The sequence below is a fragment of the Sorex fumeus genome, unplaced genomic scaffold (genome assembly GCF_029834395.1).
Source record: "Sorex fumeus unplaced genomic scaffold, SorFum_2.1 ptg000061l, whole genome shotgun sequence".
Classification (NCBI taxonomy): Eukaryota; Metazoa; Chordata; class Mammalia; order Eulipotyphla; family Soricidae; genus Sorex; species Sorex fumeus.
In genome coordinates, this window is record NW_026606118.1 from 26,529,111 (window position 1) to 26,543,956 (window position 14,846).

The 14,846-nt window shown below is 49.3% G+C and overlaps 1 protein-coding gene across 6 annotated transcripts in view; it reads left to right on the forward strand.

Moving 5' to 3' along the window:
• The first annotated feature begins 2,150 nt into the window (after positions 1-2,150).
• The window catches only part of REPS1 (RALBP1 associated Eps domain containing 1), an 86,840-nt gene continuing 74,144 nt past the window's right edge, over positions 2,151-14,846 (forward strand). For 5 of the 6 annotated variants that reach the window (XM_056126150.1, XM_056126151.1, XM_056126152.1 and 2 more), the window contains exon 1: positions 2,151-2,385. In XM_056126150.1, coding sequence (XP_055982125.1) covers positions 2,233-2,385 — 153 coding nt within the window. In that variant the 5' untranslated portion in view covers positions 2,151-2,232. The remainder of the gene's footprint in view (positions 2,386-14,846) is intronic. The other variant, XM_056126153.1, reaches the window with a different exon arrangement.

Here is a 14,846-nt window from a genome sequence, read left to right on the forward strand (position 1 = left end):
GGGGGGGGAGGATAACTATGTATAAAAGAAATGACCAAAGGGAAAGTCTGTGAAATGCGGCCTGAGCTGGTGTATCTGAAATACATTCCATTAGCATAGAATAGTCCAGCATGATTTTCTTAAAAGAGGAACTTGGGGAGCAGAAGCTGGTGGGGTGGACTCCAGGGGCCACATAGGATTCTAGAGCCAAGGGTGCACACTAATAGCACGGGGGTTTCTGGAGACCCTGTACAAAAACGGGGTGGGAAAAATCCTTTCTACCCAGAGAGTTTTGCTTTTCCGTCAAGTGTCTTGGGGGTAAAAGTGACTGTGAGTGTTTAGGATGCAAGTCCGCCAATACACTGGATGCCCATCCCGCCTGAGGTCCTCTAGTTCAGAGCTTAGAGAAACAGTCCATTTCATCCTGGCTAACAGCGGGCACCCCAAAAATGACCTGCACTGTTTTCTTTTTTTCCAATCAAATGTTGAGAAAAAGCCTCTTGCTAGAAGCTTTGAAACAAATCCACAGGGACCCTATGGAAGTTCTGCAGATCTTCAGGAGATGTAAGCCTGCTAAGAACTGGGGGAGGTGGTGTGTGTGTATGTGTGTGTGTGTGTATTGGGGGAGGCGGGAAGGTGGTGTGTTTGTACTGGGGGGTGGGGAGGTGGTGTGTGTATGTGTGTGTGCATGTGTGTATGTGTTGGGGGAAGCGGGAAAGTGGGGTGTGTACTCATGTGTGTTGGGGGAGGTGGGGTGTGTGTGTTGGGGGGAGGCAAAGTGGGGTGTGTGTGTTGGGGGGCGGGAGGTGGTGTGTGTGTGCCTGTTTGTGCTGGGGGCAGGGAAGTGGTGTGTGTGTACAAGAGAGTGTGTGAGTGTGTGTCGGGGGATGGGAGATGGTGTGTTTGAGTGTGTACGTGCTTATGTGTGGTGGTGCGTGTGTGTGGTGGTGCATGAGTGTGCGTGTGTGTATGAGTGAGTGAATGTGTATGAGTGTGTGCCTGTGTGTATGCGTGAGTGTGTATGAGTGAATGTATGTGTGTGCTTGTCTGTTGGTGGGGAGTAGTATGTGTGTGTGAGTGACTGTGTGTGTCTGCGTGTGTGTGCATGTGTGCGCGTGTGTGGTAGTTGTGTGCGCGCGTGTGTGCTCGCGCGTGTGTGGTGTGCGCGTGTGCGCATGTGTGATGTACATGCGTGAGTGTGCGCGTGTGTTGGGGGTGAGGAGGTGGTGTGTGTGCACGTATGCGCGCGTGTGTGCGCGTTTGTATGAGTGTGTGGTGGTGCGTGGGTGTGCACGCGCGTGTGAGTGTGCGCGTGTGTTGGGGCGGGAGGTGATGTGTGTGCGCGCGCGTGTGCGTGGTGGTGCGTATGTGTGCACGCGCGTGAGTGTGCGCGTGCGTCGGGGCGCGGGAGGTGGTGTGTGCGCGCGCGCGCGCGTGTGTATGAGTGTGTGTGGTGGTGCGTGTGCGCGCGCGCGAGCGGCGGGTCTCCGCGCGGCCGGCTCCGGCCGGCAGGGGGCGCTGGGGCCCGCTCTCCGGGCCGGCGGGCGGCGGGTGGGTGTCTCTCTCTCCCTCGCTCTCCCTCTCGCGCTCTCTCCTCCCGGCCTCACATCCGGGTCTGGAGCGCGGCGGCGGCCGCTGTCAGTGCCGGTGCGGGAGCGTCGGGGGCCGGGCCGGGGCGCAGTCAATGGCGGCGGCGGCGGCGGCGGGAGGCGGAGCGGGGGCCGCGCTCTAAGCCCGGAGCCCACCCCTCCCCCCCACCGCCACCTTCTGCAAACCGAAACTTTCCGCTCCAAAAACAGAGAAAAGAGAGAAAGAAAGAAAAAACCCCACCCCCTCCCCTTCCATCCCCCCTCCCCGAACCCCGCAACTTTTCGGGAAAGTGCGGCGGCTCCGGGGGCGTGGACGGAAGGGCCCGCCGAGGCGGGAAGTCTGGGGGTGGAGGGGAAGCGGCGGGGTTGAGGGCCAGGCTCGAACCCGCGGCGGCGGCGGAGGAGCAGCCCGGCCGGACCTCGCGCCCGGGGCCTCGCGGCCGCAGGAGCCGCGGGAGCCGCCGCCGGGCCCTGTGCAGGCTCGGGCGCCGCCGCCGAGGAGGAGGAGGAGGAGGAAGAGGAGGAGGAGGAGGAGGAGGAGGCCGGGGCTGCGGGCGGCGGGGGAGGAGGCCGCGCGGCGGCGGCGGCGCGGGGGTCGTGGGGCCCGGGCTCCGCGCTGCGCCCCCAGCCCCGGGGCGGGGCGGCCCGGGAGCCCGCGGCGAAGATGGAAGGCTTAACGCTGAGCGACGCGGAGCAGAAATACTACTCGGATCTCTTCTCCTACTGCGACATCGACAACACCAAGAAGGTGGCGGCCAACGGGCGGGTGCTCGAGCTGTTCCGGGCCGCGCAGCTGCCCAACGACGTGGTCCTGCAGGTAACGCCGCCGCCCGCCCGCCGACCCCGCTGCAGGCCCCCGACGCGGTGTAGTGGGGGGTGGGGGGGTGGGGGGTGGGGACGGTCCCTTGCAGGGGCCGCAGGTGCCGGGGCGCCCCTCGCGGGGTGGCGGAGGGGGTCGCTCTGGGAGGACAAAAGTCGTGCATGAGCGATCGTGGGGTGGGGGTGTGCAGGGCTGGTTGGGAGTGGTTGGGGGGGTGTCTACGGCTGAGGTCGGGGAGGACCTAAGTCCCGCACGATCGATTTTTTTTTTTTAAATTTATTTATTTATTTATTTTCCCCCCCCCCCCCCCCCATGAGCTCTGGACGAGCAAGTTGAGGGGAAAGGAGGATCCGGGATTATTGTTGCAGTGGCTCTTGGAAGCTTAGCTGCTGGGCACCCGACGCTGGCCTCAAGCGCGTGGGTTCTTGCGGGAGCAAAGTTAAGCAAGCAAGCAAGCAAGCAAACAAGCAAGCGTCGGGCAGAATAGGGGTCCCAGTTGTGGGATGAGCACAGAGGCGAGGCCGAGTGGCTCTGGTCGCTGGAGGAATGGCCAGGAGTCTTCTTACTCTTATGCATTATTATTGTTATTCTATATTTTAAAAGGAAGCCAAGTTCTTAAGGGAGGTGAGGGGGTGGGGAAAGGAACTTTCTAGCGAGGAGGTTGCAAGTTCGATAGGAAAAAGGGACTTGGGATGAACTCTAGAGCTTGTCGCTGACGTCAGGTGGACGGTTCTGCGCGTGGCGTGGTGCGCTGCGACTTGTGGATTCCGGCGCCAGGTGGGTCTCCTTGGCAGCCCTGGAAGGCCAACGTGCCCCTCTGCTGCAATCTGGAGTACTAGAGGAGCAAGCCGAGTAAGTTTTTTTTTTTCTTTGAAGGCTTCGCTATCACGTCCGTTTTTAAAATAGGCTTCCTCGATATTCTTATCTAATGTATGTGGTGGTGCGCATTAATGTTCCTCTTGAATGATTCATGGCTGGTAATAAGAGTCTGTCTAAACAGCACATCCGGAACAGGCTTTAAGCTTTCATCTCTGTGGTGATCCAAGCCAGTTATCCAAATCTCCCAAAGTTAAGGCCAAGTGCCCATCTGTGATGGAGTGCCAGGCCGATTCCGGGGACGCGACGCATCAGTTTGGAGGCCCTGGGTCCCTGACCCTGCTCCGTCCTGCTCAGCTAATGGTGCGGCGTCTCCGAAAAATTTTCTGCCAAATGTGAAGGCCACGTAGGCCTCCGTTTTAGAACTTACCTGTTGTAACTCGGACTACAGGGAGTGAATTCTTTTTGCATACTCCTATGTGTTTTATGTTGCTGGTTTTCCAGCCTGGAGAGAAAAAGTGGGGTGTCTTAACGCTACTACGCAGCTCAAATCTATGCTGCTTGAAGGGGCCGGAGAGATAGTACAGCTGGAGAGATAGTATGGCCTGTAGAGCATCAGCCTTGGACGTGGTTCACCTGAGTTCCATCCCAGGCACCCCGTATGGCCCCCTCTCCCCTCCCAGCCCACCTGGAGTGATCACCTGATCACAGATGGCAGAGTCAGGAGGAACCCTGAGCACCACCAGGTGTGTGCTCCAAAAACAAAAACCAAAATGGACCAGAGCAGTGGGACAGCGGGTAGGGCAGGGCGTTTGCCTTGCATGTGGTGGACCTGGGTTCGATCCCAGCATCCCATATGGCCCTCGATCACCACCAGGAGTAATTCCTGAGTGCAGAGCCAGGAGTAACCCCTGACCATCAGCGGGTGTGACCCCAAAGCTAATAATGATAATAATAATTTAAAAAGGAACCCCAAAAGTTTAACAAAGTAAGTATTTTAGGTTTTTCCAGCCACTTAGGGTTTGGGTTGCATGTTTTTTGTTTCTACAACTCTATGAAAATGTGAAAAGACATCCTTTGCTCAGAGGCTTACAAAATAGGTTCAGTAATTTGCTGATCTCTTCTGAAATATGGTGGTGGCCCTGAGTGCGAGCTACAGCGTTGGGAAACCCCAGGAGGAGGTCTGGTCCAAGGCGCTCGTTATGGACACTGCTCTTCCTGGTAGAAATAAAACACTACTCAGGTCAGTTGGGAAGGAACATTAAGGGTGGAGCGCCTGTGTTCTGTTTTGGTTCATGCCTTTGGTGTGGGGGAGAGCTGAAATAAGATCACTTTACCATTTGTAGTGGGCATGAAGACTTTAGGACTTTACATGTATTATTTAAGATAGAGAAATTATAATGCCCTTTGCTTTATACATATTTGTTGAAATAGGTTTAATCCACCTTGTTTTCATGTGTTGGTCAGTTCCTACTAGCGTTCAAAAATGGATGACTGCCTTTTTGTCTAGACAGCGGAGATAGAAATGTGATGCAGAATTCGGTTACAAGTTGTAAAGTTTGGGAACTCCCTGAACTCTTGAATAGATATGGAAAATATCATCTGTGTATCTTGAAGGCTTAAACACTGACCTTGGGGCTGGAGAAATAGATTGTATAGGGGTTAAAGTGTTTGCCCTGCATCCTTGCCAACCTTGGTTAGAGTTCCCGGGGCACCTCATTTGGAACCCCGAGCCACACCAGGTGACAGTCCTTAGTTAGCACAGAGCCAAGACTAGCCACTGAGTACCGCCAAGTGTGACCCCAAAACAAAACAAAAAAGGATACGGAAATGTAAGACAAAAGGGAATATGGACTGCATTCCTCCCATAAGGAGGCTTGAGGCTGTCTCAGAACAAGGTCTTCCATTTGCTTTCTCAATGGGAAAGATTTGGAGCAATTAATATACAACGAATTATCAGCTTAGCCCTGAGATAGAGCCTTGCAGGGCTTCAAAAGAGGAAGTTCTCAAGGACCTTGCAAGCTCCTGAGATACACATATGTGAGAGCCTCAGGAGAGGTATAGAGAAGCTCGTTAGAGCAGTGTCCATTGTCCACTGTCCTCCCATTGTTCATTGATTTGCTCCAGCGGACCTAGTAACATCTCCATTGTGAGACTTGCTGTTACTGTGTTTGGCATATTGAGAGCAGTGTAGCTTTCCTAAATCAGAGCGGGTTAGGTAAGCCTGAAGGGACCGAAGGTGGACTTGGAGGCAGGAAGAGAAGATGACAGAAGGCAAACTGTAGGAGCCCTTTCAAGGACAGCAGCAGAAGGACTTCACTGACAGTGTTGCTGGTGTGATGAAACAGCTTAGAGAGCCTATTACTGAAACACACTCACAAACTGAAGATGTCCCATTTCAGTAGCGGTTAGAGACCCACCGAATAGAGTTCTTGGCTCTGAGAATGAAGGCAGAGGCCGGGGAAAGCCACTCGCACAGGGTCTGGAGTGGATTGTGGGCCAGGCTGTTCCAGCCGTAGGCGAGCAAAGGAGTGGCGTGTGGTCCAGAGGGCTGCCCCGTGGCCACTTAGCCAGGTGTTTTGTGGGATATTGTTTAATTGAGCCCAGGATTACCAAGGCTAGGAGAAGAGCTTTGAATTAATTCGGAAGATAATAGGGTGTTGTGGATGGAAGAGAAGTGACTCACCAAAGCAGTGGTTTGGGAGGCCTGTGGAGGATCAGTGACAGGCCTTCTGGGGAAATACTGGAGATGGAGTTGGGGACTGCTTCTCTTGCCATCATGGAGTGACGACTGGGCACTCAGGTATGGGGGGAGGGGCGGTGGGGAGGGTAGGGACCCCCTCAAGCATTTAGCACTCTGCAGGCATATTTGTTTGTCTTAGCTGGGGAGCAGGGAGCATTTCTGCTGGCATCTGGTGAACAGAGGTGAGGGATGCTGCCCAGCCTCCCAGGACAAACCCGACAACCAAGAATTAGCTGACCCCCAAGATGTCAGTAGCACTAAGATTCTTTGGATTCTGGTGGTGGTGGCCATGGGTCAGAAATTGAGGCTAGAGACTATGAAGGTAGACTCAATGGGCCTGGGTTGCCTGGGGTTATTTATGAGAGAATTGTTAGGATTTATTCTTTGTTGCTACCACTCATAGAAAAAGGACTGGAAGAGGGTTTTTTTTTGGGGGGGGGGGGAGTGTGTGGGGAAGTTGGGACGCATTCAGTGGTGCTTCAGTGCTTCTGTGCTCAGTGGAACCACTGGTCCACAGTGCTCATTGGCACCAGGGGCCGTGAGGGGCCAGAGTTTCTGCTTTTGAGCTCTTTGGTTTGTTTCTTGTTCATATCCAGCGGTACTCGGGGACTGTGCTCAGGGGACCACATGTGGTGCCTGGGATTCAAGCCGGGTGGGCCACTAGCACGACAAGGGTCTTAACCTTCTGTTCGGTTTCTCTGGCCTCAGTTCCTGAGTTGTGAAGACGCAGTGATGAGTTGGATTGATGATGAATTGGATCTCTGATGAGTTGGATGAGGCATTTTGAGAGGGCCACACAGATCTCTAGGAGATCCAGACCCCGGGGCTGGAGCAAGTGTTTGTGGCTTTCATACACAGATGCCTTGGGAGCGAGAGACATAGTTTCTTACCCTGTGGGCATGCATCTCTGCATCAGGGCTTTGATGGAAGCAGCACTTTTCAGCATTTGTTAAAAGTTCTGAGAAGGCTGAGTCATCTGGGGCACTAAGTATAGAGAACAAAGAACAGAGCGGACTTAAGGAAGGAGCTGGCATTTATTGAGTGCCTATTATGATCCTCTTATAGGGGCCAGTCATCTTTATGCAAGAAGCCAGTGATCTTTTGCTACATTCCTGTGAAGTGGGTATTCTTGTTGTTTATTATCTAGGAGCTTGAAAGGCAACAGTAAAAAGGCTTGCTAGTGGATAGGGAATCTGACTCTTCTATTATCTCCTACTGCCTCTCAGATCTTTTTACTTGAGTCATATGATTGGTTTGCTCATAGGTCTTAGGAAGAGTCTGCACTGTCCTCCTGTTGTTCATCGATTTGCTCAAGCGGGCCCAGTAACATCTCCATTGTGAGACTTGTTACTGTGATTGGCATATCCAACACTTCACGGGTAGCTTGCCAGGCTTTGCTGTGCGGGCGAGATGCTCGTGGTAGCTTGGAGTTTTGAAAAACTGGGGGAGGGAAGGTTAGGGGAACACCCCCAGGGTGCTCAGGGGTTGTACCTGGGTTTGTGCTCAGGCTGCAGGAGACTGTGTGTGGTGCTGGGGTTCGAACCAGCATCACCAGTGTCAAGACCACATCCGCTTACTAGATTGGAACCTTAAATCTTTGATCTATATTTTCAACCCAGTTTTCTGTGAATTTTTTTCCCTTGTATCATGTAATTGAATATACGATGTCTTGGAACACCACCAGTTTAAGAGAAATGGGAAGATTCTTGTAGTTGGTATTGTTAGCGGACAGATCCAATTTTACATTTCTACAACTGGCAAACATCTTACCTGCTCATTATCCTTGTTTGTAAGTCACAGAGTGAAATCTGTTCTGACTTGAGGGGTTTGTTTTCAGTGACTGTGTCAACAGCAATTAGGCTCCATCCCAGAAAGGATCAGGACACAGGAAGGGGGAGGGGGGTAGCTTATTGGATTTGATCACAGATAGTTTTGTTGTCTCCTAAGGAATAAAATGCTTTCACTGTCACCTTTTTCAGAAATAATATTTTTGTTTCGTCTTTGGGCCACGCCTGGCAGCAGAGTTAGGGAACCGTGTGGTGTCAGGGCTCCGTCCCGGGCTTCCCACATGCAGAGGATGCGCTCCACCTATCAGCTCCCTCTCTCGCTTTGTAATTTTACTTTTAAGAGAGATGTGTTATCTGACACTCTAATCAGTAAGTTTTCAGAGCTTTTACTTAAAAGCTTCTATTTTGGGAAGGTTCTTAAAGTCTTCATATCGACTAAGAATATATAATAGCTTCATAAAAGGTTCTAGTACTATTGTTTTTTTATTGAAGGTTATCAGCAAGCCAGGCTATTCGGGAAGCTGAAAAGACTGCTATTTCATTTGTTAAGCAGTATCTTGAAAGAGTATTTGAATAATAGGTTAATTGAATGGGGGCTAAAGTGATAACAGTGTGACCGAAGCCATTTTGTCTCTGTCTTGTCATTTTTTTTCAATTCTGCAATATGCTCATTAATGGTAGGATTAAAGTAGGGAAGTAGAGATTCACTTATATATTAGAAGTTTATAACTTATTAATTGAAATAAATGTTAGACTTCTTGCTCTGGAGTACTGATTTTTTAAATTTTTTAATTTCTGAAGCATTAAAATAATCATGACAGACTACAAAAGTATTTGTCTTTTAGTCAAGTTTTTTGTTTGTTTGTTTTTATTTTTTTACTCAATTGGAAGACTTTTGTGAAAGAAGATCTGTTTAATGGCTTTCTAGATTGTCATGTGCACTTTTAAAATGTCGCTGTTCTCTATCCTAACATGCTAGTGTAATTTTTTTTAAACTACTAGTGTAGAGTTTTGGGAGTTCGTGCCAAGCATTTTTATTGCTCTGAAGGAAAACTAAATGTGGGAGTCAAGTTCCAGTCCCAGCTCTAGCCCTGTGGCCTTGAACAGATAGTGCTCTCCCTCCCTCTCTTGCGCTCTCCTCCTCCCTCTCTTTCCCTCCCTGTCTCTCCCCCTCCCTCTCTCTCTTTCTTTCCTTCTCTCCCTCCCTCCCTCTCTCTTCCCCTCTCTCCCACCACTTCCCCCTCTTCCCCCTTTCTTTCCCTTCTCTCTCTCCTCCTTTCTCTCTACTTCTCTTTCTCTCCCTCTCTTGCTGTCTCTCTGCTCTCTCCCCACTCTCTTCCTCGCTCTCTCTCTCGCTCCTCTCTTTCTCTCTCCTCTCTCTCTCTCTCCCCCTCTCCTTCTTCCTTCTCTCTCGTTCTCTTCCCCCTCTCGTTCTCTCTCTCTCTCCCCCTCTTTCTCTCTAGTTTTGGGCCATGCCTGGCTGCACTCAGGGGTCACTCCTGGCCGTGCCAAGGTGCCCACACGGGTGCCACAGGTGGGTGTGCTGTGCCAGGAAGGCCCCTTCCCAGCTCTGCCATCCCTGCCCCCCTCCCCAGCTCTCAGTGTCTGGGCTTTAGGTCTTACCATTGAGGTGATTAAATGGAGTTTTTCTCTCTTCCCTCTTCTTTTTCTTCTCCTTCCTTTCTTTTTCACTCTAACACCATGCTTTAAAAGTTTTTCATAATCCAGTTGTTTCCGGCTCCAGTGTTCCAGCTCATGTCCCACTGCCAGTGTCCCAGCTTCTGCCCCTCCCCAAGCCCGTCCCCTTAGCAGGCACAAGCACACTCACTGCCTCTTTTGCGTGCTGTGACAAAACAGCAAGTGGAATTCGCAAAGAACAGATGAATAAAAGACACTGTGTGATCCTTGTCATTTGTTTCTCACAGTGGTGTTACCAAAGTCATTTTCTGAGGATTTCCTGGACTGCTTGGTGCTGGTTGAGCCTTCTGCGTTGCTGTTTTCACTCACTGAGCTCGGTGGGCTTCTGTGCAACGTTCCCATCCAGTTTGTTGTGCTCCGACTAGGCTGTCCGTTTGGAGGTGTCCTGTGACCGCATGCTCCAGGAGCCGTGGAACTGGAACAGTGTGGTGGCTTGGCGGCTTGATGAGGTTCAGTTGTGGAGCTGGGCTCTTTCTGAGGACGAGAGGGCACTGGGGGCTGGGGGGCCTTCAAGGGGTGTGTGTGGGGGGGTATTGGAATCTGCCCACCCCCATGCTGAGAAGACCCCAAGTGCTCAGCCTGAACTCGTCTTACCTGGGCTGATTCGATGGCTTGGGTTCTTTTTGAGTTTAGTTGTAGAGCTGGGCTGTTTTGATGCCGGAGGATGTAGGGTACGGCTGGGGGCTACCGGGCCTTCCGATGGCGAAGGTTGGTGGTTGGATTGAATTTTCCCAAATGAGAGCGTGTAAGAATGCCTTTTGTGGGGTGATAGGGATAGCAGAGCAGGTGGGGCACTTGCCTTTCCTCATGCAGCCAGGCCGGTTCCATCCCCAGCACCACCTGTGGTTCCTCAAGCTTCTCCAGGAATACCATCCAAGTGTGGAGCGAGGGGTCAGCCTTGAGTGCCCTCTGGCCCACAGCCAAATTGCGGGTGGGGGTGGTTAGGGGAGAACAGCCTTCACAACCACATGGTGGGATTTCTTTCTTTTTTTTTTTTTTCTTTTTGGGTCACACTTGGCGATGCACAGGGGTTACTCCTGGCTCTGCACTCAGGTGATCAGGGGACCAGGTGGGATGCTGGGAATTGAACCCAGGTTGGCCATGTGCAAGGCAAACGCCCTACCCACTGTACTATTGCTCCAGTCCCATATGGGATTTCTTTTACATTCATTAGGGATTTGAAGAGACTTAGAATGCTGAAGTAGGTACACAGCGGGAGCAGAGGGAAGGTTGGCAGACAGTTCATGGTGCTTCGATCTTCCCGGTGTCTGGCCAGTGAGAATTTGAAAGGGGCAGAGTTTAGATGGCAGGCCTGTGCTGTTAAGAGATTTCCTTTTCTATAGCCTTTCCTGAGACAGATGGCATCTCCATTATCTTTTCCTTTCTTTACCTGTAGTCAGTGTGTGTGTGTGTGTGTGTGTGTGTGTGTGTGTGTGTGTGTGTTGGGGGGAGGCGGGAAATGCCCTGTTCTTTTTCCTGCTGTGTTGTTCCCTTTGTATCTCACTCACTTCCACCACGTGCAGTTGGGACATTTCACATCCTGCCACCCCGATGCGTGCTCCCGACGTCAGGCTGATCTCTGCAGCTCTGGCTGGGCGGCCCAGAAGTGAACCCAAGAGATAGCATTCGTTCCCACATGTTGCACTCGAACTTCCTACACCGGGGTGAGCTGGAGTTGTCACCATTGCTTCTGATGAGCCAGTGGTAGGCAGTGGGGCTCCACAAGCCCCTCATCCAGTGCAGTCCATTGGCTGGAACTGACACTGAGCACACTGAGGAATGCTGATCCTCTGTTGAGGAAGGAGCAGGCTTCCTCAGGTGCAAGAGATGAGTGGGGCGAGGAGGTGGGAAGGGGCATGGCCGCAAAAGTGCTTGTCAGCTCACACTCCTCCTCTGGCTCACCAACCCAGAATCTCTCCGAGCATCATATTTGGGAGCTTGTGGTTGCTCAGGAGCGACTCCTGGCTGTGCGAGGTGACCACCTATAAAGCTGGGCATCAAATATGGTCATTGATTTCATCATCTAAACCTGGATCGGCTGCACGCACAGCGAAAGTCTTGCCTTCTTTCTTTGGTTTTAGATTGGGGCCATAGCCTGGCGGTGCTCAGAGCTTACTTACGCCTGGCTCTGCACTCAGGCTATTCCTGGTGGGTTCAGGGGACCACATGTAGTGCCAGGGATCAAACCCGGATTGGCTGTGTGCGAGGCAAACACCCTGCCCACTCTACTTATCCTCTGTACTTTGGCCCCAGGATGAACCATCATTAACTTCTTAAAAAAATTTTTTTGTCTTTCTCTGTTTTAAGAGGATGGGAAGTGAGGCTGATTTTCCCAGCCTCCAATCATTACTTGGTCTTTCCAGTAGCTAGCCCTTGGCAGGAACTGACCTGGACAGCTGTCAAGCTATCCATGCAGACTTGCCTCATCAGAACACAAAACTTTTCACTCAGGGCATTTCAAGGTTTTAGAAACTCAGTGTCAGGGACTATGGTTAAGGACCAAATACTAGAACAGAAAATGCCCTGAGTGTTCTTACTGTCCCGGCCCAGGATATTATTAAGGGTGGACATATGGTCACCAATTTGACTAACGGTTATCACTTTTTTGTTGGTTTGTTTTTCGGTCACACCCAGCAATACTCCTAGCACAGCACTCAGGAATCATTCCTGGTGATGCTCAGGGAACCATATGGGATGCCAGGGATTGAACCTGGGTTGGCGGCGTGCAAGGCCCTACCCACTGTACTATCTCTCTAGCACCTCCAGTTCCTTTAATGAGCCAGTATTATGGACCCATACAGTTGGAGCTGTATTTGTGTTACTTGACAAATGGTCCAGGAACTAGAGATGGTGTGTATTTATGTAGTTTCTTATTTTTGTTTTATTTTTTTGGTCTTGGGGTTGCACCTGGCATGCTCAGGACATACTATTCCTGGCTCTATGCTCAGTGATACTTCTGGTGGTGCTCAGGGGACCATAGACAGTGCTGGAGATCAAAACCATGTCCGCCTCAGACAAGACTAGCGCCATACCCGCTATGTCTGAGGCCCCGTGTTTGTTTGTTTTTGGAAAGGAAGAAATACTACAGCATTATTTTAGTTGTAAGAATAAGGAAAGGAAGGGAAAGAAAATGAGGAGAGAAGCCCTTGAGAGAAATTAAGAATCCTTTCTATCAGGAGGACATCCTTTGATAGGAAAACAGTCATTTCTGTAATTTTGTAAGGAGGGAGAATGAAGAGCATAGATATATAGACAGGTTGCCATATAGAATTACTAGAGGGAAAATGAAACTTTTATTGTAATGGCCGCTCTTTGTATAAATGACGGCAAGATCGGTAGTTTGAGGAACAATCTGAATATGGGAGGAAGAAAAAAAATTCTCACAGTAAATGTCAGAAAGAAGAATTACTCAGGAATAAACTTAGCCAAAGAATCACCAAGATTACACTATGGAGTATTATTGTTGAGAGAAGTAAATGGGGAGAGAGTCTGGTTTTTATATTGGAAGAGTGAATGATAATATGACAGCTCTCCCCAAGTTGATCTATAAATTCAGCAAAATCCCTACAAAAGTCCTGGTAGATTTTCTATAGAAGTTCTGAAGTATATCCTAAAATCTATTTTAAAAAATGCAGAGGACTTAGACTGGTCAAAATAATTTTGAAAATAGATACAATAGTCTTAACAGTAGTCTTATTATGGGCTGGAGCGATAGCACAGCGGTAGGGCGTTTGCCTTGCACGAGGCAGGCCCGGCCGACCCGGGTTCGATTCCTCCGCCCCTCTCGGAGAGCCCAGCAAGCTACTGAGAGTATCTCGCCTGCACGGCAAATCCTGGCAAGCTCCGGTGACGTACTCGATATGCCCAACACAGTAACAACAAGTCTCACAACGGAGCCGTTACTTGGGCCCGCTCAAGCAATGCGAGGACAGTGCAACAGTCTTATGATATTTAATATAATCTACAGTAATTCTATATGATTTGCATTAAAGATAGTCATGTAAATTAATGAAACAGAATTGAGACTTCGGAAATGAACCCTTGTATTTATGATTCCTTGGGCATTGAAAATAGGTGGCAATAGTTGAATGGGGAAAGGATTGCCTTCTGTATAAGAGATACTGGGACAATGGGAGATCCATATATTTTTTTAAAAAAGAAGTATACATACGTATCGTATACTGTATATCACATACATAAATTTATTTCAAAGTAGGGCTAGAGCAATAGTCCAGTGGGTAGGATGTTTGTTATGCACTCAGCTGAGCTGGGTTTGAACCCCAGCACCCCATATGTACCCTGAACCTCACCAGGAGTAATAACTGAGTGCAGAGTAGGAATAAGCCCTGAGCACCACCAGGTGCGGCCCTGCCCTCCCCGAAAAAAAAAATCATAGACTTAATTTTAAAAACTATAACTATTAAAAAAATCCTTGATGATAAAGTCTTTATGACCTTAGGCCAGGCAGGTGTCTTAGGTATAATGCCAAAAACGTGAGTCATAAAAGAAAAACATAAACTGAATTTCATTATAGATTTTTAAAATTTCTACACTTTAGATGATACTTAAACAAACCACAGACTAGGAGAAAATATATGCTATTAAGAAATGAGGTAAAGGTTTATATATTTAGAAAATAGAAACCTTATGACTCAATTGCAAAGGGAAAATCCTACTTGAAAAATGGGCCAAAGATTACAGATATTTTATGAAAGGAGGTAATATGAATGGTCTATAAACATATGAAAAGATGTTCACCTTCATTAGTCATTAAGGAAATGCAAATTTAGTCACGGGTGCTGTCACTTATTCCCTTGAATGACTGTAATTAGAGACTGACAATGCATAGCAGAGGTATTATGGAGAAACTGGAATCCTTATACTTTGTTTTTAGAAATGTAAATGGTGCCGGCATTTTGGAGAACCTTTAGACTTGTTTCTTACAAAGTTAAACATAAGCTTAAAATCAGCAGTTTCAGTCTTCAGAATCTACCCAAGAGAAATGAAAACGTGCTCACAAAGAATTGTGAATGTGCAGTAGTAGCATTAGTCACAATGATCTAAAGTTGGAAAGGAGTCCAAATATCCATCTCCTGGTGACTGGATAGGCAAACGGTGGCATATCCATTACACTGGGATGAAAAGACACCAAATCACTGATAAATGATTATAACACAAAATGTTAGAAGTAGACACAAGACAGTTTCTATTGTGTGATTGCATTTGTATAAAATGTCTCAAAAAGGCAAATCTGTACCGGAGAGCTGAGGTTGTTCCAGGCTGGATTCGGAGTAGGGATTGATTAGAAACATTCTGGAAAATAGTTGGGGTTATAAAGTGGGGGAAAAGTTCTGTAATTGACTTGTGGTCATGTACTAGTCTATAAATTTTCGTTAAAACAATGAATTTTATCC